Source organism: Stegodyphus dumicola, chromosome 5, assembly GCF_044657685.1.
Source record: "Stegodyphus dumicola isolate Sdum_Otavi_A_Nest chromosome 5, ASM4465768v1".
Classification (NCBI taxonomy): domain Eukaryota; kingdom Metazoa; phylum Arthropoda; class Arachnida; order Araneae; family Eresidae; genus Stegodyphus; species Stegodyphus dumicola.
Genome location: NC_140772.1, coordinates 29,301,053 through 29,325,950, shown reverse-complemented (window position 1 = coordinate 29,325,950; position 24,898 = coordinate 29,301,053). Strand labels below are relative to the sequence as shown.

The 24,898-nt window shown below is 34.5% G+C and overlaps 2 protein-coding genes across 4 annotated transcripts in view; one reads left to right on the top strand and one right to left on the bottom strand.

Moving 5' to 3' along the window:
* The window catches only part of Rab3GAP1 (RAB3 GTPase activating protein subunit 1), a 391,448-nt gene that overhangs the window by 251,042 nt on the left and 115,508 nt on the right, over positions 1-24,898 (top strand). The window lies entirely within an intron of this gene.
* Positions 3,302-24,898, bottom strand: part of LOC118203281 (uncharacterized) — a 69,616-nt gene continuing 48,019 nt past the window's right edge. For both annotated transcript variants that reach the window (XM_035375556.2, XM_085816532.1), the window contains exons 2-5: positions 20,918-21,508; positions 17,363-17,644; positions 6,754-6,942; positions 3,302-4,665 (exon numbers count right to left, since the gene is read on the bottom strand). In XM_035375556.2, the coding sequence (XP_035231447.2) occupies positions 3,494-4,665; positions 6,754-6,942; positions 17,363-17,644; positions 20,918-21,491 (2,217 nt within the window). In that variant the 5' untranslated portion in view covers positions 21,492-21,508 and the 3' untranslated portion in view covers positions 3,302-3,493. The remainder of the gene's footprint in view (positions 4,666-6,753; positions 6,943-17,362; positions 17,645-20,917; positions 21,509-24,898) is intronic.

Here is a 24,898-nt window from a genome sequence, read left to right as displayed (position 1 = left end):
ACGGAGCAAAAAATGGCTCACATAAGTGATGGGACACCATTAGATACTACTACGTACTACAATAAAAATATTTTTGGGGTTTTTTATTTTTACTCAAAAGCAATTGGCAATAATTTATAAAATCGTCTGCAGTATTTCTCTCCAGCTTGTTTTGGAATTTTTGTGTTTTTTAGCCTGTGCAGCCATGAATGCTAAACGAAAAGAAACTTTGCCTGAAGTTCGAAAATTAGTTACTAATTTGCATATTGAACGTGGAAAATCTATTAGAAAAACTGCTGAAACAGTTAACTTGATTCATTCAACAGTTTTCAATATTATTAAACGATATAAAAAGAATCATATGATTCAGGATAAAAGAAGACCTGGCCGACCATCAAAGCTATCCAATGGAATAAAGCGAATTATCGTTCGAAATATTAAAAAAAATCCAAGAATGAGTGCTCCTAAAGTTGCTGCTGATTTACAAGAATTATATGGAGTAATTGTTAATCCTGAGACTATTATAAGAGTAATTCGATCTACTGGATATCACGGTAGAGCAGCCGGGAAAAAATTCTTCGTAAGTGAAAAGAATAGAAAACTCAGACTGGCTTTCGCAAAATGCAACATAAATAAGAATTCTGATTACTTGAATGAAGTTATATTTGCTCATGAGAGTAAATTTAATATATTTGGTTCTGACGATAGAATCTTGGTGTGGTGAAAACCCAGGGAAGAATTTCTCAAACAGAACTTGGTGCCAACAGTAAAACATGGTGGAGGAGGAGTTATGGTATGGGGGTGTCTGTCGTCCACTGGAGTTGGTAATCTTGTTTTTATTGACAGTATAATGGATCAGGACAAGTATATTGACATTTTAAATCACAATTTGAAATCTTCAGCACGAAAATTGACCCTTCATAACGATTTTAAATTCTACCAGGACCACCAAGCACACTGCTTTGAACGTTAGACTCTGGCTGCTGTATAACTGTCCTGAAATAATAAAAACACCACCACAATCTCCAGACTTAAATCCCATAGAGAATATTTGGCAAGAATTGGAATCAAGAATTCGCAAACACACATTTTCTTCAAAACAACAATTAAATCGGTGCTTCAAGAAGAATGGGGTAAAATCACTTTAGAAATAATAATTAAAAAAAAAAAAAAAATAGTCGCATCCATTCCAAGAAGATTAAATCATGTTTTAAAAGTAAAAGGAAATCCAACAAAATATTAAAACCTTTTAAAAAGTAAAATTTTTGAATAAATATTTGATGTAAAAGTAAGTGTCCCATCACTTATGTGAGCCATTTTTTGCTCCGTTCTAAACAATTATATTTTTATTAAATTAATATTTTAATATTTTAAGAAAATGTGTTACTAAATTTAAGTATGAAACACACCTACAAAAAATTTTACACGTTTTCTTAATTTATTTTACTACAGTTTGCTTTTGTAAAGCACAAGTGTCCCATCACTTTTGTGAGACACTGTATATGCTTGCTCTCGCTAAAATGTTTTAAATGACGCAAATATTCATGTTTTTGCATTATAAAATTTAAAAAATTAGTTTTGTAAGTATAATGAAATGTGATTTTTATACGGTCCCCCATTCCTGATTCTGAGATTATGTTCAGAGTCTTGCATGAACTCAAGAGCGAAATGTTCGCAATTGCTTGCAATTAAAAATGAAATATCAATTTAGGAAAATATTTCTGATGTTTAAAATATTTCAAGTGACGGACATTATTAAGCAGGCTGTTATGAAAATTATTGATTATTGTCAATGAAAATTATGAAAATTATTGTCAATTTTTATTTATTTATCTCAAAAACGGAGATCTTTTTCACTGAATCTTATTCATGTTCTGGACAATAGTGGTACACTTCAAAATTAGCATATAGCCAACACCTAACATTATTTCTATAAATTAAAAATGAAAAATATTTCTAGTTTAATTTTTTTGTATGATTATAAGATTATGATTCTAAATTGTGACCCTGTTCTAAAACATAATTAATGAGACTATTAATAACATATTTTTTGGCATTTGAAAACTTATAAAGTACTTGTATGTAAAGTCTTTCGACGTATCAAATGAAACAAAATTATAAATTAAAGATTGTTATGCACTATTAAATCACAAAGAATGTCATTGAATGACATTTAAGGGACAGAATGAACTTCGAATGATTCTAATTTATTTATTAACCGAGCCCTCAAGGAAAACAGGAAACGGCATCAAAAGTTCCAAATTTTGAAATTAAATTTCTCTAGCTGTCTTTGCTACACGGAAGTCACACTTTTTGTGTTTTATCTTTTGGAATAAATATTAACTTTGTAGAGGCATTAGGTATTTTTTAAAGCAGGAAAGATACTCCTGCTTTAAAACTTGCCCGGATTCGAACCACGGACCTCTCGAATACACGCTGAGCGTGCTGACCGTCACGCTACGAAGGCATGTTAAGCAGGCGGGAGAAATACCTTATATACTTCCCCTTTTAAAAGGCGACTGGGGATTAGGGGACCCAATCGCCAAAACCTGGTGGTGGAGAATCATCATCCACCACCTTTTTTAGTTCGGTTTGGTATAGACATGAGGTTATTTCGAAGCAGAAGAGATGAAAAATGAGCAATGACCTCGCCAGGACTCGAAGCAGGAACCTCTCAAATATGCGCCGAGTGTGCCGGCCACAACACCATGAAGGCATGCTAAGACGGCGGGAAAAATACCTTATAACTTCTACTAAATAAAGCTATAGAGGCTGGAAAATCGTGTAAAATGTTAAGATTTTATAATTTTTAAAGCTGTTTTTTAAATTTAAAAATGACGTAATATGAATATTTGCGTCATTTAAAATATTTTAATTGAAATTATATGTTTGCGACCAAAATGGTTGCAGAAATAAATAGCTTATAAGAACTTTCATGTACGCGATGTATATAATGAAGAGAGTTTCATTTGGTTTTAAACTATTAGAGTATATTTGCAATACCATTTCTGGTTTTTACTCGTGTTGTTGCAACATAATGCATCATTCTTTGTAGTACTGAAATAAGTTTGTTTACTTCCTATTCTATTGTACATCATGAAACTGATTTCCTGTTTGAAACATTAATGAACGAAAAGACTGATATAACGCTGTTTGCGGTTTATGTATACTTAAGTGATTCTACTTATTGATATTTTTTTGGTGATTGCTAAAACATTTCTCAAAACATGCCGATTAACTTATTAACTACAATTTTAAGGTGAATTTATCGTTTTCTTTGTGTTAAGATATATATTGTAATAATTAGAGCTGGAAAGCTTGCTGTATTTTACATATTTTACTTTATTCGGCGCTGTATCAGCAACAGGTGGTTACAGATGTTTTCTGCATTTATTCATTAACATCCATACTTTGCATTGTGAGCATAAAAGAGTCACAAAACAGAAGAGATTTTTCTGTTTGCTGCGCACATTTTCCTGTGCCTGATAGAATAGGTGATGAAATCAAAATTTTTTCAGCATTCGGAATAACCCGATTTATATATCGTCACAGAAGTTAGCGCGTCTCTGTAGCCTGTTGCTCTGAAACTACGAAATTCTGGTCTTTGTGTATTTGTAAAATCCTCGTATGGCAACCTTAAAGAATTCCATGAGCCCACGAAGCTTCTATCGAATGGTTTCTCGCTTATTCGAGGCTCGCAGTGCACTCTGGGTATTGTTGTTGTCATATATTTGCTGCAACCAATGGGCTGCGGCCGTTCTTTGCAGCCTTTCGAAAACCACTTCTTCAACTTCTTTGGCTTCCATTTTAGTAGTCTTTTCTGCCGACACAAAAATATAGTCACTGCGCTCACAATGAAGCATATGGCGCATGCGAGCGCAATCGCGGCGATCTCCGTCGCGTACAAGAGATAATTGCTAGATGTCTGGACAGTTCTGCATAAAGCTGTTTCGTTAACTCGTGGCTGATTAGAGTACAACGTATCTATTGGCATTGCCGTGATCCTGTCTCCTATAGGCCTGTGTTCGACATCAATCAAGCACACATCATAATGAGTCTGTGATGCCAGATCTGATATTCCATATTCATAAAGCTGGCCGTTCGTCTCGCTTGTTGACGTGATATCGTAGACTGGAATGTCTGTATAGTTGTCTGAGCCCGTCCTTCGGATTCGAATCGTCCATTCATGACGAATGGATGTCTCTTCGTCAGTTGGACTGAGGGGCTCCAGAACTTTCAGCTGCCACCTTATTGTTATTGCTGTCGCGGATACACTCATTTCATCGACTTCTGTTCGGATATTACTGCTACTGAATAAGGAAGATCCTCCACCTGATTCCAGAAGACTCTCATTAGCTTCTCCAGGTTGGGTTTTCTTAGTAGTTACTTTCCGACATTTGTTAGGTTCGATGGTATATTTCCCGTTGTGAACTATGGCCACACAAACCACATAGCTGGTATAAGGCTGAAGGTGGGTGATGCGTTGCATCAGCACGGATTCTTTACCCAGAGACTGTTGGGTAGGGACCAATGTCATTTGATAAGGACTGTCAGAGGCTCGGCGATAGACGATGGCCCACTTTTTATCATCAGTTGCGTCTTTCAGCTTGGGATCTTGTACCTTCCATGATATGGTGACGGAAGTTGCACTGCTTGTTAGCTGTATAACATCGTAGTCTCTGTGACCTGAAACAGAGAGGTAGTAATTACTAAAGTTGCATCGTTTTTTTTGAACTTCTACATGCTGTTCTTTTTTTTGGTGGTGGTGGTGCGCAATTATTAATTTTATGTATATTTATAGTTTTTTATATACAAACGAAATGCCTAACCCACCTAAGTAGTCCCATAAGATTCTGTTCAGCAAAATGCCGGAGAATAATATGCTTGTAGTAAAAGAGATATTTAATTGAGGTACCTTTCGATATTGATACGGCATTCTTATAAAACTAACTACGATTTAAAATGAAATTTTGCTTTTCTGTAGAACCTGAGTGTAATCTAGACATTGTTGATCATCGGTAATGGTTTTTATATCGTTTGGTATATGTGTCTTTAAACCGATAATTTTTTAGAGTCATTACAGTCGGAGCTTATTATAAATAACAAATGTCGGGTTAGCAAAAGTATTAATTTCAGTTGAACCATTGTGTGGTATAACCATGATTACATTGAATTTATATAGGAATAAGCACAGATTTAAGCCATAACCATTGCAGATTTATTCTTGTTAATTTGCGATCGTTGTAACCAAATAAATAGAAATCAATTACCGCCATCCATTATGTAACTTTATTTTAATTAGACGCGATTAGTGTTCATCTGCTTAATCATTATGAGAACCATCGTCAGCCCAGAAGTGACATCATTTACTACGTATCTACAATTACTTTTTTATCGGTTTTAAAAAGCAACCTTAAAAGTTTTGATTTTCCAACAGACGTAATCAAACTTTTCGAATTCCACAGATGCAGCCGCCTTGCTAATTACCAACCAGATTATGTAACAGAAACTACAGCAATATATGTTAGAAACTCCCAACAATCTAATTTAATCTTTTCGCGGATGTTTTAATTTCAGATTTTAATTTTCTCGAATGCTGTCCACAAAGTATGGTAATCTTCTAGTTATCGTTATTCAGTTCAAATTTCCCGTGTTCGATTGTATCATTAAAACTTTTTTTGTGCGCTTCTGTCTCGAATATCTTATAAAAATTTTCGCATTGCACATTAACTCATAATTGTTTACTTGTGTCATGCTACGCTGCAGTGGCCACTGGCATTTTCATTTTACTTAGGGGGCTCATACACCTTAAACCCCTTATGATCTTCGAATATGTGACTGTTGCAAGAATTGGGATAAATCATTTATTTTAAAAGCAATTTCTTCCAACTTTTTTACAGCTGACTACATAATATAGCTGCTTTAGAAACTAGTAACCAGAAAGTTTGTGTTGCCACAAATATTTTTGTAATTTAATCCGCTTTGTGACAAAAGTTTTCGTCATGTTTCCACCTTGCGCGCATGATATTTTAAAAATGGCTAATGGTACATACTTGAAATTCAATGGAAGTCTTTATATGGGCACTATTTTCTAACTGAACCGAAAATTTGATGAATATTGTAGTATTAAAAAAAATTATGCACGAAAACATTATTTATTTTTTTAATAAAATACATTTTATAAACTCAACTCGAAATAAAATAAAAAATTAACATGAAATTCTTAGAATTTTAGGTTCACAGTAGTTTCCAAATGTTATAACAGCTATATATTAAATACGAAATTAAATTATACGACAGAATGTTTTAAACTGTGCGCGCAAGGTGGAAACTTGACGAAAAGTTTTGTCACAAAGCGGATTAAATTATAAAAATATTTGTGGCAACAAAAACTTTTAGATTACTATTTCCGAAAGCAGCTATATTATGTAGTCAGCTGTAAAAATTTGGAAGTAATTGCTTTAAAAATAAATAAGTTATCCCAATTCTTGCAACAGTCACCTATTCGAAGATGTTATGGGTTTGAAGGTGTATGAGTTCCCTTAAATTTCTATCTTAGCCTCTCTTTTGAAGAAAATGAAACAATGACAAAGCAAAAGCTTCATATGTAAATTAAATGAAATTTATTGTTTTTGTATGCTATCTCTATGAGTGTTTTCTCTTGCTTTCCCAGGTACTGTTCAATACCAATTTCCTGTACTGTGTAGTAAGAATATTAATTGTAATCTCATTAACTATACTAAAAATTAACTATTAAAAAATCGTGAGCATTACCTTTTGCTAAGTATCGGAAGGGAAAAGTTGCGTTTTCTTCAGGGCATTCTATTTCCCATGGAATCTTCTCCAGTTTAATTTCCTTGAGACGTTCCGGAGAGTTACAAGTTGGCAGACGAATGCTGGTGCTGTTGGCCAGGGACCAGTCGTAGAGCCAGATGGCAGAACAATCGCAGTGAAAAGGGTTTTCTGAAAGGGATAAACACATCAGTCACTTACGGATATCTTTTTGAGTCTTTTTTAAAGAAACATTTTTGAAAAATCGTAGTATGTTTGATATAGTATGCTGGGCCAAATGCATTTTAGATCCTTTAAATTTTTAAAGCTTCTGCTACCTTGAATTTACTTTCTTCGCAGCTTCTGCTTCTTTCCCTCTAACTGTTAATCTAATTTCATCATTAATAGGGTTCTGGTCGGAACATTTGCTATTTTTTTAATTATTTCGTACGATGAAATAAAAAAAAAATGGAAGCAGATAAAAGTATTCTAAATGCTGCAAAATTGCGAAAATCCATAAAATATTTTTCGAAAATTTTGTAAGTTCCTTTAAGTTTATATAGTCAATACCTTAACTAACAACAACACTTGTGGAATACTCGAGAACAAATTTACTTTCAGTTGAGAATGATTCTCACTTTTCGGTGCGAATTGTTAAACTGTTTCGATAACATTTTCATTACTAAAAGTTGCTGGTGATTAATATGTTCATGTGGGATAAAACAGCGTTCCCTGACTAAGTGGGCTTATTACTTTGTAGGCAAACAAAAAGTTAAATTTTACATTTACAGAACTTTCCTTCTCTTATTGTTGAAAATATTTTCATATAATTGTTTACTTCACTTTGAGAATACTGGAAATACTTGTCTATAATCAATATATAAGGAGATAAATGCTGTAGACGCCGCCTTTGAATATATGTGTTCCACAAGCGGCAAAGCGATAATGAGATCGCTAAGCATTGGGCCGGGTTCGAATCCTGACAAATGAGTTAACTGCATCGTCTTCCACGAACACATCCTGCCAATAGGCAGATAGCGCTTGAGTCGCTTTGCCTTAATCAATTAACCCTTAATTTTAATCTAAGAATGTACTTAAACACGAAAAATAACAAAAGTAAAAAAATTAATCAAATCAAAAGGAATAAAATTGAGAGCTACTTGCTGTAAAAATTACAGTAAAATAAATATAAAAATCTAATGTGTACACCACATGATTTCCTTGTACGGAATATTAAATTATACGCCTTTTTTCTTGCATTTCGTTTAAACTTATTGGATTGAATTAAATCTATTTCGCCGACAGCGCGTAAACCACAATAGAATAAATGCATTCTTTAAAATTCGCTCTAGTATTTGTTTACCATAGCGACACTCTGGCGCTAGGTTCACTTAACAGTATTATATTTCGTTCATATTATAACTCAGAATGCACAAAATTTATATCATTTAAAGAATAGAATTATCTAATCGTTGCCACATGTTCTATTCAAATACTATAATAAAGCTAGAATGATGTATAAAAGAAATTAAGCAAACAAAACAAAAAAGAAACAGTTTTTCACAGACGATTGAGTATTTCTCATTCAATTAATTCAGTTTTCACTTCGCGAGAAGGCAAAAATACATAAAAACTCAAAATATCTGTATTAAAAATTACGAAGTAAATCTTAAACACTTATTTCCTCGAAAAAATTCCAGAAAGGATTAAGCATAACTTAATTCGCAATAATAAATGAAGGCGTTATCTTTGTTGTTGCGAAGCTACGTTTCTCTAGATTGGCAACAAATCCATTACTGTTTCAAATTGAAACAAGCAATGGCCGCCATCAAAAAAATTATTAGGCTTAGCGGCACTTAAACAACTTTAAAATTGTTGATAATTCTAAAAATATTGCATAAAAACCTTAACCGGAAGATAAGAACAACATAATTCAATCATTTTTAAAGCAAAAAATGCAAAATTTATAAACGTATAAGCGTAAAGAAACTGTGATCACTGAGCCGGGTAACAGAGTGGATATATGTATAAATATATTTATATACGTGCGGCGCGGCCGATTGCAACCAAAATACGAGGTGCACATCTACATATTATAGTAGTCCTATGTACAAAATTTCAACGTTCTGAGGCTACTCGTTTTTGAGTTATGCGAGATACGTACGTACGTATGTACGTTCGTACAGACGCCACGAAAAATTCTCTTCAGAATTCATTTTAAAGCAGTTTTATAATTTTTTTGGAGGAAAAGATTCTTTTATTCTGTCCTTACTTTCAGATATCACGCAAAAACATCGTTAAATTGCATTCGAAAGCTGTCAAAATGGATATTTTTGTTGATAAATGCTGCCTAAAACTTTTCGCGATTACTATATTTCCTTTTTGCTTCGTACAAGAAAGTAAAAATAACAATAAAACTATTATCAATTTGAGGCAAACTGTACTGCTTTGCATACAAAAACTTCTATATTCCATGCTATTACATATCGACTCTGCTTTGAATATTTTGTTTATTCATTCGAATTTACTTTCTTCGCTGCTTCTGCTTCTTTCCCTCTAACAGCTAATCACCCATTTTCTGACAATGCACCTCTCAAACTATTGTGAAACAGCCTCATTTCTAATTGCAACATCGTTAATTCGAAAGATTGGGTTAATTGGTTGCTGCTATTGTGTTCAATGCTCCACCTTCTATAATGCAAAGAGCAATTGGCATGGGACTTTGAAAGGGGGGATATTTCCTTCATTTAAGGGGGAAAAAAATGTTCTTCTAACTCAATGTCGGACAATTTTTTTCTTCTGCTTTATGCAAATAGTCTGGCTTTCTGCAAACGGCACCCGATCTTAAAAAGATTGGTTATCTTTCCGGAAGTGCTGATTGCGTACGCAGAGATATTCGGAATACATTTAAGAAAATGACAATAGCTCATAATTATAATTTCAGTGAAAATTGTTTTATATTTTATTGACATGAATATTTTAATTAGATACTAGTTGCTCATTTTCTGATTTTGCGTTTGGTTTTTGTTTGATTATGAATTGTGTTTTGCTTTTATTACTTCCTACGATATTATAAGTTGTTGTTTCCTGCCACGTAATAAGGTATTATGCTCTGCAAAATACTAAAACGTCTTTGAAGTTTTGTCGCCATAATGGTAACTTTGTTCATATATCACGACGATTGAATCTTTTTTAATATTTAATTATTTTATATTCGATTGTAATTGAGATCTGGGCCCGACGTCAAGTAAAAGCAATATTGTAAAATGTGGTTTTACTTACTACCTTTTTTTTTTACCCCTAACAAAACGTAGCTCTAGTTAAAACACTTAAAGTTTAGCTCTAATTAAAATACTTAAAAAACATAATTATTGAATACAAATCTGCATTGAAATACTGTTTATGTATTTCTTATTCGGCCGCCCAGCCATTATAGTAATTAGTGACACTAACTGCTGTACTACTAGCTCCGGCTTTGAAGCTTAGAGAAGTCATGGATGTTTGTAAGCGTATAGTGTCTGTGCGACAAAGGGGTACTTGAAATACAGGGAGAGACGAAAGTGCTCTGGAGAAGTTGGTGAAGAGGGATGGGGGGCTCTAGTGTAGAATTGGGTGCCTCTTCCATTAGCGACATTTTTTTTTTTTTTTTTTTTTTTTAAATTTTGGCGATGAAACCTCACTTCTGGTTACCATGATTGTTTTAGCTTCCTGATTTTATTTAAATGAAAATAGACTGATGTGTACATGGACAAATTTAAGGCAGTGCGTAACTGCCTAGTTTGTGCAATTCTAAGATGTTTTTTTTCAAGTGAAAACAGATCGATGTACAGAGACACAGAGTTTGTGCAATTCTTTAACTTCTTAATTTGGTTTTGTTTAGCGGCCATCTTGAAATTGGGCCCTTCTAGCGCCGATCTTGGCGTTAAAAAAGAATCGCCAAGAAACAAGGGGCACCCAATTGTAAACTTTTACCGGATAGGGATCCAGTGAACTGCTCCCTTCAGTGTTTTCCCTCAAAGTTGAGGCGGAATTGCACAGTTAGTGTAGCGGGACTATACTTGCACAACCAGTGGTAAAATTCTTGTGTTCCGTCCGCTTCTACCTTTACCTGAATTTTCCATCCTATTTAATTGAGTTATATTTTGGGATAAAAGCGAGAGTTGTTTATTTCCGTTCGAACTTTGTTAAATCTAGTATGTAAGTTGATTTTCTACCTACCTCTCTACCTGCCTTTTTGTAGGAATTAAAGCATATATTGCGATATAGTATATTAACTCATTAAATTTTTTGAAGTATTCTGAAAATATTTGAAAGATCAAAATGCGTATGCATTCCATTGATGTATGAAATTTAAAAATAAAGTTTATTTTTCATATATTTTGTCTATCGTATGGGATTCGTGCATTCGTGTATGCCTAACATTTGATTTGGGTTATTTAAGTGCGGCAAAGCACTCGAGGGCTATCTGCCTTGCCTTTGTGGAGGACTTTCTACGGGAAACTGGGTCGTATCCTCGTTATGCTTGTGTAAAACCACGAAAACTCCCATGCAGGCCGACCGTTCGCGGGGAAGCGAACCCCGGACCGAACTTCCAGTGTCCAACGGTTTTACCGCTTGGCCGCTCTTTGTCTGCCTGTGTACTGAAACGAAACTTGTTCGTTTGAAATGTCGCCGTGTTGTAAAATAATCAGCCGTACTAAAGGCCAAAAAGCTGCAATAAATATAACAAGGAAATCTTCACGCAGTATTTTTAATGTTAAAAGCAATGACGTTGATTTATTTCAATGAAGAGGATCAAATAAATAACTGCTTTTTGTACGCATATGGCATTATGTGCTGTTAAGTGTTTTCTTTCACAGTCATGTGTAATACTTTGTCCTTTGAATTAATAATTTTAATAAAATATAAATGACGCATATTTTAAATTATAAACATTCATATTAACGAAAAAAATTTAATGACTAATAAAGAAAAGTTAATTTTTTTTTAATAAAAAATCTGGTAGGAAAGTGTAGACATCAATTGTAAGTTTCAATTAAATCAAAATTCAGTCTAAACGACGGTATTGTATGCATTTCAAAAAGACCGTCGACTTTTTGGTTTCGGGTCCCGGTTTTGGTTATCATCTCCATTTGTATTGCACGAAATTGCACACTTTTTAACACAAGTTTTACATTATTTTAAAACCTAAATTCAGTCGTTGTTGAACTTGCAGAAGTTCTTACGAAGGTATCCCCCAAAGTACTAGTAAATACGTCGAGAACGTATGAAAATCAACCTGATAATGCATGCGTCAAAAACGGAGCAGTTAATATCGGTCTTTTAAAATTGAATACGGCTAAAAAACTGCTTGAATATTTATATAATTTATATACAGCGTGTTTACAAAAGTCCTTATTCAGCCTTTATTTTCACAACCTTGGGTCGTAGGTATATAAATATTTCCAAGTCTTTTAAATGACGCAAATAATAATAATAATAATAATAATATTGCATACAGATTTACTAAAGGCATAAAAACCCTAACCGGAAGATAAGAACAACATAATTCAATCATTTTTAAAGCAAAAAATGCACAATTTACAAAGATATAAGAGTAAAGAAACTGTGATCACTGAGCCGGGTAACAAAGTGGATATATATATATATATATATATATATACATATACGTTTGGCACGGCCGATTGCAAATAATAATAATAGTATTGCATATTTGGGCATTTAAAATAAAAATTAAAATTAAAAAAGAATCACTTTTGTAAAGATTACGAAATCTAACTCAGCAAAATTTTACACTCATTATAAAGCATAAAATATAAAATGTGTGATTCCCATGCGACACAAATTCGCGGAGATACTAATCAGATAAGTTAGAATCATAATCAGGGGCTGTATGCATATGCAAGAACGAAATGCTTGCATTTGCACATAACTAGAAATAAAATATCAGTTTAGAAAAAAGTTTATAATGTTAACAGATTGTCTCGAAAATTATTGATCAGTACAATTTTTTTCAGAAAAAGCTTTTATTCACAGAATCTTAAAGAATTCGTGTTCTCGAAAGCATTCGTTTATTCAGCTTCAGCACGTAGCCAACTCATAACATTACTTGCACAAACTAAAAATGAAAATTGCCGCCCAACCGGTATAATGGTTAGCATCGCTGACTGCCGTGCTGAAGGGCCCGGTTTCGAATCCCGGAGAATGTATGGATGTTTGTAAGTGTATAGTGTCTGTGCGGCATGGGACACCCTAAATATGCGGCGAGCCGAAAGTACTCTCGTGTGGTTTAGTGGAAAGGGAGAGAATGAGACCCGGGGTGCTCTCCATCAAAGTTGGGGGCAGAACTGAGCCAAATCGCACTGCCAACCTGTTAGGTGCTCAAGGCTGTTGCCAACGGCAGACGTAATCTTGCGCTCCTTGGCCACGAGGAATTTCGTGAGCTCGGGCTGACTACGTCAGACAAGTGTGCATAAGCAACAACAACACAACAAAAATGAAAAATAGTTCTAGTTTAATGAATTTTTTTGTAAGATTATTAGATTATAATTCTAAAATAATGAAACCTACTGAGAATGTTAATAACGTATATTTAGCGTTTGAAAATTTATAAATTGCATGAGTGTTGAGTGAAAATTCTTTCGGCTTAACAAATTGTAATAAAATTATAAATTATAGAATGTTAACCCTAGTAAATACCAAAAAAAATGTCGTTGAGTGGCATTTCAGGGAAAAATTCTAATTTATTTGTGAATCGACACCTCAAGGCAATCATCAATGACATCAGATACCTAAATATTTTGAAAGCTCGGTGTGTTTTTCCTGTACGGGAGTCAAACATTTTTCTTAATTTTTATAATGAATGTAAAATTCCCTTAAATATCTCTAAATTCCGGGCAAAGAGCGGAGAATCGTATGTTAAATTTGGTAATTTTTTATAAATTTAAAAGTATCAAAACATGAATATTTGTGTTATTTGAAACATACTTATAACAGGAAGTGTATGTCTACAACCAAGGACTGCGAAAATAAAAGCTGGGAAGAACTTGAGAACGTGTATGCTCTTTAGCTGTCTAGTATGCTCTTTAGCGTGTTAAATATAAAAATATTTATAAATTAAAAAGTATCAAAACATGAATATTTGTGTTATTTGAAACATACTTATAACAGGAAGTGTATGTCTACAACCAAGGACTGCGAAAATAAAAGCTGGGAAGAACTTGAGAACGTGTATGCTCTTTAGCTGTCTAGTATGCTCTTTAGCGTGTTAAATATAAAAATATTTATAAATTTAAAAGTATCAAAACATGAATATTTGTGTTATTTAAAACATACTTATAACAGGAAGTGTATGTCTACAACCAAGGACTGCGAAAATAAAAGCTGGGAAGAACTTGAGAACGTGTATGCTCTTTAGCTGTCTAGTATGCTCTTTAGCGTGTTAAATATAAAAATATTTATAAATTAAAAAGTATCAAAACATGAATATTTGTGTTATTTGAAACATACTTATAACAGGAAGTGTATGTCTACAACCAAGGATTGCGAAAATAAAAGCTGGGAAGAACTTGAGAACGTGTATGCTCTTTAGCTGTCTAGTATGCTCTTTAGCGTGTTAAATATAAAAATATTTATAAATTTAAAAGTATCAAAACATGAATATTTGTGTTATTTAAAACATACTTATAACAGGAAGTGTATGTCTACAACCAAGGACTGCGAAAATAAAAGCTGGGAAGAACTTGAGAACGTGTATGCTCTTTAGCTGTCTTACAATTTGTCAAAGAAACGTGTACATTCTTTAGCTCCCGTACCACTCTATATATGTCAATTCATTTAAGCAGTATTAAGATCCGACAGTCAAAAATCATTATTCATCGGATGCAAGAAATGGTTTTTATTTTGTTCAAGATTGAAAGCAAACTGCCCTAATTCCTGCACGCTTTTCTAACTGGCTATGGCGCGTATCTTCAGGCGATGAATCTCGTTCGCCACGGTTATTTTCCATACATCAATATTCCAACCGACGAGGAAAAATGAGGGTGGCAGAACTTTCTGCCGCTTTTCGATTGAATTATTATTGGATCACCAATGATGTATAAATAAACAGCTCTCTGTGGAAAAAGAATCGTTGACGTTCGAAGGCCGACGATATTGAATGAGACCAGTAATACATGGTTATGGAGGAATGCCTTGACCCAGATATGAAAAAAAAAGTGATTAAAAATCTGCGGCTAAGACATCTGTTACAATGGGCGTACTAATCTTGAATGTTAATATCTGTTTAAATCGTCTGCTCTGAGAGAGCCGCATTATGTGTCTTCACTTCAGTGCCAGGTAAATTACAGGCGTGGGATGGCGATAACTGTAAATACAAAGATATCGAAAAAAATGTTTTGTGCTGTAAGTAATTATACAGGATTGACGAGTAGTATTAAATTGAAATCGATCTTGATTGTGTGTCACCGAATTATGCCTTTTTATCTTTTGCTTTTTTATTATTTATTTTATTTTATTTTATTTTATTTTTTTTTTTCGTTTGTATGTTTTGCTTTGAATGGAAATTATTCGATAGATTTAATACTGCAGTTGGAAGGTTAAAGAAATTATCGACCTTTGAAAGGGATTTGTTGCTAGTAAGATTTGCTTTTAAAAAACAAGGCCTTTAAATTTCATCAAACGAATATTATTTTCTTTACTTCATTCGATACACATTATGATTTTTACAGAGGGGTAAATAAAACCAAATGTAAATCCTTGTACAAGTATTTTAAAATATTTAAGCGTTAGGGAGAAAATGCAGCCTGAGGATTAGATATTTAGATCGGGACACAGCATTGGAAGACTGGGGGAGGGGATATCTTCATGGCAAAGCAGCCTTAAATTCGCGTATATTTTGAATAAATCTCTATCAATATTTCTATTTAAAATCTACGTTAATCTAAGGCTGCTTTTTTTGGCCTAATTTTAAATTCTGCATTCACGTGTATTTCTCTTCCGATAGAATTTTAAAAGATATTAAATAAAGATTTATTTTTTGCTAATCGTGTTTCATATATGTTAAATATTTCGTATAAATAACATGTTTTGTCCTTCGAATGCGTTTTTAGCTTTTCTCAACCAAACATCAGTAACAAAGTTATTACTTTTTAGCTACATTTCAGTAATATTTTCGACAGAGAAAGATGATTACCAGAAGCCGCAAAGTTCGCATCTTTCATGATTCATATACAGAGAACACCAAACTGATATCTTTCCTGCATTAAAATTTTGCTAAAGTTGACTGAGCATTTAAAAAAAAAAAAAGTCAAAATCACCAACCATGGGCAATATTTCTCAATCTTGTAGCCCAGCCTCAACCATGTCACATATAATGCCATGTCACATATGCGTATGGATTTTAACTTGGTTGTAAAAGTATAAGCGCAAAATACAATAAGGTAAATGATTTCATTGCTTGGCTGCCTTAGGAAAATTCTTACAAAAGCTCCCAGTTGTAATGTTTTATATCAAGGATTTATTTTACTCCATTTATCTGAATTCCTCTGTATAAACACTGGTGGTACTTGGGTCAAATGCGCGGATTTCTTGCGCAGAATCTTCGACAAAATGAAATGCTTCATTTCTGCGCTAAGTTCTGCCCTCCAGCGGTTAACCTTTTCCGGCACGCTACCTTTTAAAGTCGGAGTTTTGATAAAAAAAAAAGGGGGTAGGCAGTCTAATTAGGCATAGAGGAGTACACAAGTAAAATTTTGTTAAGATAGCACTTATCGTTTTAATTCTGTGGGTGTGCCCAAAGTGACACACTGATTGAATATAGCTTCGAAAAGAGTGCTGAAACGAGCATTTTCGTCAATGAACTGACCGATGAGATGCGTAGAAATAAAGAATACAGACTCTCAGTTGTCCTAGATGATCGGTGAGCCCGGTCTGCGCACACCTAGGGTTCGCCGTTTGATTTTAGGCAAGATTTCAAGGTAAAAATTTAAAACTAATATAGAATAAGGAGATTAGCATACAGCCAAAAAAATAACATAGAAATTTCTTTTCAAACAATTCCTCTTACACCCTAAAAAAAAATCTGGAAGATTTCTTTGAAAAATGAGGGTCTTAAAAGACTAAACATGGCTAAAATATATGAACTGGTTTGTGTTGAGCTGCCATCTACTATAAATAAAGAAGATTCAGAGTAACCTATAAATCCTTTTTCATTCAATTTTTCTGTGCGTACAGAAGAAAATTTTTAGGTGTGTCTAAACCGGACACACTTTGCCGCAAAGCGTTAATTCGCTGAACGCTGGTATTTCGACTCGTGTTCAAATTCCACCCAATAGTGTGTGGCTGCATGGGATTTTTCATAGTTTTCTCCATGTATAACGTGAATACGAGCCAGTTTTCCTGAAGACATCCTTCACGTAAACATCTTTCCTCTTAAGCAGATATACCTGAAGTTCGCTGTCGTTATCTAGATATTCCTAAATTTACTCTAGTTTCCACGGAAGTCGCAATTATGAAGCATACCCTACAAATGCTTTGTAACACTTTATCTCTAGTTTACCAGAAATATTTTTCTACCCTTTCTAATCTTAATACTTGAAAGAGAATCCCTTACCTGTCAAATCCAAATACTTGAGTGTAATGGGAAGAGAGTAGAACGGAATGTTTTGTATTCTGTTAGACTGGAAATCCAAGAATTCCAACTTTGGCAGCAACGCAGAAGACAGCTCTTCCACTTTACCAATGACATTTTCGCTGAGGTCGAGGTGTCTCAGTTCTGGAAGACTGTAACCGGACACTTGTTGAGGTATAGCTGCCAGACGATTGCCTCTCAAATTCAGGGATTCGATGCTGCGAACTGTGCGGCCGAGGCTGAAATCGTCTACCTTCAGGGAAGCTAGAGAGAGAGAAAAAGAAAGAAATGTAAGAGGAGAAGAATATCATTCATTTATTTCTCCTTTATCACTTTTATTCTTCGTGATTCATCCATAACATCAACTAATTTTTAAATGCTGTTGTCTTGCATGTGTAATGTAAGCATATATTTCGCATAATTCATACTCGAGATAAGTCTGATATGAAAAGTAGGAATTCAAAATACTGCTCATATAGCAAATAGTATATTAAATAACGATATTTTAACATATATTCAAAGTTATTTAAAAGACTATTGAATTAAAAGCATATTATCCAATTGCTTTATTTATTTATTTTTTCAAATGACATGGCATTTGCTTAAGAATAATCAAGTCCATATGCCATTCACCGGCGTTTGAACGTTCTTCAAGTTGCATCACAGGGAAGGGGGCGATGGGCAGAAACTTAAAATGTGATGAGCCGGGGGGGGGAGTGGACAAACTAGTTTTTATCACATCCATGTAAATGGCTGTTTAAAAGTTGAATCAAATAGAAACTAAGAAATTACTCTAAACATTTTGTAACAGAATTATTTAAGTGTAATTGAACTATTTTATTCAACGCCATGAACTCATGAACTGTAACCGAACTATTTTATTTAAGCGCCGTCTAGTGGCGATATGAAAAAACGTCAGTCGACCTCCAGCCGCCATGAAGATAGTTTGCTATTTCTCTGTTATTCTAATGTTTGATGTTCCATTTGGTATATGTTTCATTTTTATGTATATTTCTTTTGTTTGTAACCGTTCCTGTGTGCTCTGTTAATAAATCCTTTTTAAAGCTAGCCGGCAGTAGTGTATATTGAGGAACGGCTACATTACAATTTTCATAAAAAATTTATTGATATTTGTGAACGTTTTATCTGCTTATTATTTTAACTACTCTCATGTAGTAATTAGTAGTCTGTAAATTAACTGCCACGCTGTCTAGTTTTCGAACTGTTTATAATTTTTATGCCCTCCGCCAGAACCCCCCCCCGAAAAAAAAAAGAACTTGTTAGAAGGGGGGAACTGTTTTACGTTACCACACACACATTTGATTTCTTTGGCTGCTCTATCGATAAGATAATCAGCATAGATTGTTCTTCGCCCGCCGGACATGTGTCCGAACCCAGGTTGAGGTATGAGCTGTTTATAACTATTTTGTGTTTGTAAAATATGGATACTTAATATCCGTCCATCTAAAAATAACTCGAGACAGAAACTCTAGGAGAAAAGAGGAATCTAACCTGTGAGTTGTTCTGGCTCAAACTGGAATATTGTTAAAGCAGCTGACTTTCATTCCTTGTCAGTATGACTATAGTGCGCTTGGATAAGCAACGATAACATGTTTTATTTTCCTAGAACTGTAACTATTTTCTTCATTTATTTCTTATGTTATAATTTCATTTAGCTTTGTGATAATATAATCCGTATTCTGGATGAATTAAGTGCAAATTCAGTCTTAAAACAAACTTCACGCTTTGTTGAAGTATTTGTATCATACTGTGAACTCCGAAATCGGAAGTCGCATACGTAATTTACATAAAGGATTAATTATCCTGATCTAACCTGATCATTGAGGCATGATCGTTCCTTTGTCTGTTGCAAAAAAATAACAAGAAAGTTGGTGGATTAAATTGTAGTGGGGGAAAAAAATAGTGAAGACATGTTCAAGCGCATAATTTGAAACGCATCAAATGCGCGTTCCCGTAACTTCCGCGGTGTTTTGACACCTTTCGGATCAGTGCAACAACTCTTTCTTTTCGAAAACATTATTTGAGAAACCTCTTATACCTTTCCTGAATGCGTTATGCTATCCGATTACGACTATTCTTTTTTAATATCGATTAAATCAAGGCTGAAGTAAGAGTTCCTTTGTAGTGACCTTTAAAAAATTGTATAACTATATGGTGTAGTATTCAGGATATTAATAGCAATGTTAATGATGCTCTCTTTTAAGCTTTCTGAATTGCTTCAGCTATTTTGGACATTAACACTCGATGCGCTAGGCATAAACGATTTCCGTTTAAAATAAATAATTTAAATTTTTCATGATTAAAATGCATAATAATTGCATTGCATTTTTTTTCCAGTTTTTAAGAGTTATTCCCTGCCAAGAATGTGTTTAAAGGGAAACTGTAATACTTACGGTAACGTAATAAAAAAAAATTGAATACGTAGTCATTAACATTCTCGGCTAATCTTTGGAATATGGTAACAGGTAGTTTGGCGACATTTTGCTAAGGCGATAAAGGTTACTATCTAGGACTTTAGCAGTGTACATGGATAAAGTCAAGAGTGTGCGCAATGCCATTTTTGCGCAATTCTGGGATTTTTTTTAAAGTAAAAATAGATCGACGTGTACGTGGATGATACCGTGTATGTGCAATTCTTAAAAAAGCGGCAAGCAGTGGACGATTCTGCACATTGTTCGCACCTAATCTTCGTCATGATTAAGCACTTTTGTTCCATAAAAGTTCTAGCATAAGCGTAATTCGGCAGCAGATTGTTGGCAAAAAATGTTGAGTAAGGGAAAAAAATGCCTTTACTTCGTGAAAACAAAATGGCGTCCAAAACAAAACTAGCCGGTTTGGTCGCCAAATTTTCGCCAAAAAATCGCCAAATTACCATAATCCAAAGATTAACCACATTTTCATAATCTAACCGACCTGCACATGTCATGAGGTTTCTTTTCTAACTTCTGACTCGTATTAAAAGTAAAATTGTTCCGCCTAATGAAATTAAATAAAAATTAAAAAATTAAAACTTAATAACCTTACTCTTTGCTCTGGAAGCTGAGTTTATGCAAGTCCTTCATACTTCAAATTGAATGTGAATACTTCAAGTAGTAAAATTATCTTCGTCTCTTAAATGAAATAGCTATTTCATAGGAAACCTTTTTAAATATTTGGCAAAATTTAGCTTTCGTTCAAATCTCGTTTTCTATGAAGCAACTGCATCAGGAGAAAAGTGACACGACCTCCATTCTTCAGAAACATATTTTGCCATTCCAATTGATGTATGTCTTTTGTCATTTATTGAAGTATTTTTGTATAATTATTTGTACAGTTATTTTGTATATTTTGTATAATTATTTGATAAATCATGTTGCTAAATTTTCCTGTTTGTCTTTTGGTGGATACATGTAACATTCGGAAAATTGCTATGAACTAATTAGCATTTTCTCTTACAGTATTTAATTTAAACATAAAAATGTTATACCTTGAAGTTCATAATCTTTCTATTCGAAAATAATATGGTATTCTTCTTACCTTTGAGTTGGTATCCATGTTGCTGCGTAAAATCATCCGCCACATCCTTTGCTTGCCCGATATAGTTGTGGGCTAAATTTAACTCCCTTAACACAGGCAGCCCATCAAGGGCCCCACTGGGCCTGAGGAACACTATCCGGTTATGTTGCAGGTTTAAGTGTTCTAGGGCCCATAATACGGCAACGGCTTGGGGCACAGTTCTTAGTGCATTGTGGGATAAGTCCAGATCCCTGAGGGTGTTGGCAACAGGCACAAAAACGTCCGGGTCCAGAGCCTGAATCCCGGACCTCCGGATTCGAACAGTGTCGATGCTGACATTGGATATGCCCTCGAAGATAGGCGGCAGCTGCTTACTGCCGCTACAGTCTTCAACGTCAATAATCTGTGGCCTGTTCATGACGACCATAGTCAGGATGTCAAGGGATTCCCCGATGTCTTCTAGGCTCGTATTCTGACACCGAATGCTCTGGTCGTCGCGCAAAAAGATGCAACCTGTGCCAGAAGTGAATGGTAGCCATATTATCTGAACAAGGACAGCAAGGTAGAGGAATGTCTTGAGGTGATCTAGTGTCATCTTGATTGCAGTCGAGCCTATTGAAAGAAATTATAATTTATATAGTTTTCATCTTGAGAAATCTTTTTTTTTTTTAATTAAGAATAACTTTCATTTTCTAAGATATTAACAAATTATATAAAATTTCGGTTTGAAGGCTTTCGCGTCTAATTTCTTGACAGTACTCTGGAGACACTAGATGCAGTGATAGAAACTGTGCTGTATGTATAAAACAGGGCTGGCATTAAATGTTGTGCTAAAAACATGGCCCATGAAATTAAAAATGAATGTTGTTGTCCCAGAGATTGAAAAATTTTTAGGCGATATGCAGAATTTGGAATATTTTGCGGTTTACAGAAATTCCAGAGCCGGGCAACCTGTGTCTTTGTCTTTATCCGTATTACGGCAGCTTGCTAAAATTAATGCTATTATCAATGCAGAATTTTACCAGTTATTAAAGCTGAAACATTACTGCTAAGTGTAAGTTCAGTTATTCTTAACACCAGCGTCCGAGCGGTAAAATCTCTGAACACTGCTAGTTGCGACCTGGTTTTGATTCTAGGAAAATGGGCTGGCTGCATGGGCGTTTTCATGGTTTTCTACATGTGTAACGTGTATATGAGTCAGTTCCCCTTAGAAAGCCCTCCACGAAGGCATTTCTACCCTTAGGCGCTAATATGCTTTGCCATATCCAACTAAACTGAAAATAGTAAAAGACAGATGTGCAGTATTTTAAGCCATCAGGTCAACAGCCAAAGTAGACTTAGACATCAACTTCCTACATCGAGGTAGAAGCACGTAATATACTTCATGCACCTGCTTTCCCTGCCTAGCCTGGTTATAATGAGCGATATATCATGGACTGATAAGTTTATTAATAGCCGGATTATTAATAGTCTAAAATTATCGTTATTTGTAAGCAGGAATTTTGTAAAGTCATTTGTGATCTCGCCAGAAATAAGCTTGAAGCTTCCAGACTGCTAACTAAATCTGCTGACCACTGTATTACAAAGATACACGAGGAAGATATACTGCAAAAGGCTTTCTATCAAAGTTATGAAATCAGCTAACGTTCGCCAACAGAGAAACTTTTACCGGGATACCTTAGCCTAAAAGTGCCTACTCATCATGAAGATCAGTTTTTAAACTTGAAAAAAGCAAACTTCATAAATGCAGCGACATTTTTATGTAAGTTGCATTGTCGTTTGCCTTATATTAACATCTTTATACCCGCATGCCTTGCTGGAGGTTTCTGTCGGCGGACACTGGCCGACTTGCATTCTGATTTCGGCTCTGTCATGAAAGTATCCCAAGAGAAATGAAGTTTTTGTACAACAGGGGACTCTCTTCTCTCTATTGTGCTGTTTATTCCCTGTAAATGCAAGCGGGAGTGTGGTGGTGGATTAAGCTAAGTGCTAAAATGGTTGCGCAGTATAAGTTTCTTGGATCATAATTGCACATTAATCTTCAATCCGTGATCGCGACTTTCTGCCTGCCAGTAGCTCGCTTTCGTGGTTTTTCCCATGCGTAACGTGAATACAAAGTATTCTTAGGAAATCTTCCACAGAGGTAGTTCTTCCCTTAGGCAGATAGCCCTAAATAAGCTTTGCCAATCTAATAACTTAGTACAATGTGCTTGTTATTTCGTAGATTCCACTAATGAAACAACATTGCTCATAAATTAGTTCTACTTTACCATATGCTATTCGTTAGTCTCCCACCAGCGGCTTAGCGGTAAAGACGCTGAACACTAGCATTTCGATCTGGGTTCGATTCTAGGCGAACGGGCTGGCTGCATGGATTTCCCCGTGTGTAACATAGATACGAGTCAATTTCCCTTAGTTAGTCCTTCACGAACTCATAATTTCCCCTAGGCAGATAGCTCTTGCATGTTTTAAGATCTCCAAGTAAACCAAACCAAACCAAGTTCTGCATGTACTGAATTTCATTTCATGTTTTGTCCGTTATTTGATTAATTATTTTTAGTGTCTGGTTTCCCATATGTGGGAAAACAATTCCTATAGAAATTAATTGTAATTTTCCTTTGCTTTATGAAATTCATAGGTCTCATTTTGGAAAATCTGTATTGAAGAATTTTACTTGTACCGTACGTTGATTTTTGCCAAAATGCATTGAGCGGCATGTTATTGAAATTAAAGCCAATAAAAGTTGAATTTTGAAATTTTCTACATATAAATTTTAATGATAATTTACTCTTAGACTTGCACCATTTTTGTGTATAAAAGTTTCATGGGACTTTTATACACAAAGCTGTACTTACGGATTTATAAGCTGTACTTACGGAGAACGTGTAATTGCGAATTTTGCAGAGGAAGGGACACCTCACGTCGATTTCTGTTAAAAGTTCATTGAAGCACAATTTACTAAAATTACCGCAAGTAAAAGTTGAATCCAGTAAATTATCTAAGTAGGCCTACATGCCTTAAGTCTGTTTGCGTATTTAGTTCAGTTGAGTGTTGCTGAGTATATTCTAGAATTAGAAATTTATGATTTAAAACAAGGAAACTTCAGTACAGTTATAAAGACTGAATGTGCATACTTAAAAGTATGTGACAAGTCGACTTAGATAGTCCGACTGCTGATGTTAATTGTGCCCTTTAAAATTTGAGACGCTAAAGAAACATGAAGGTTCTTTTTTTCTCCATGAACAGGCAACAGAATTTAACTCTTTGTTATACAGTACAAAGTCTTTAATCCGGACTCGTCGGGACTTCGGCGATTCCGGACTAGGGGTTTTTCCGGATTATAGATCATCAATTTTTATGATCTAAAGGGTATCAAAATTTACAAAAAAAAAAAAAAAAAAAAAAAAAAAAACTTAATATTTATTTGTTTACTTTATTAAACATTTGTTTCAATGTAAGTTGTTTAAATTGCTTCTTTTTATGTGCTAGTACTTTCTCTTTAATTCTATAAACAGAGATAATTTCTTCTTCAGTTACAAAGTTCCGCTATTCAAGTCCTGTAATTTCTGTGCCGAAAATACCGACTAACTTGTCAATCGAAATTTTTTCGTTTTCACTAACCCCTCTGTCACTTTCTTCATGTCTTTATCCATTTTTTGCAACAATTCCACTTTTTGTTTGATGGACATCGAAACATTCTTTCGCTTTGTAGATCCTTTGGCAGCTCCAGAATCGGAAACTCTTTTTGAGATAATCGAAAATTCCAGCTTACTTTTTATAAAATTGCTCTAACAGTCTGCAAAATAATAAGCCGGATCCAATTAGAAGATTAAGGAACAACGCAATCTGCAACATTAACTGAAATAGAGAATTAGATAATTTTAGCCTAGCTTATACCGTCCGTTATACATTAAACGCGCATGCGTAAACGTATTATGCGTATGTGTAAACGCATATGCGCATGCGTAAAGGTATTATGCGCATGAGTAAACGCTACGCATC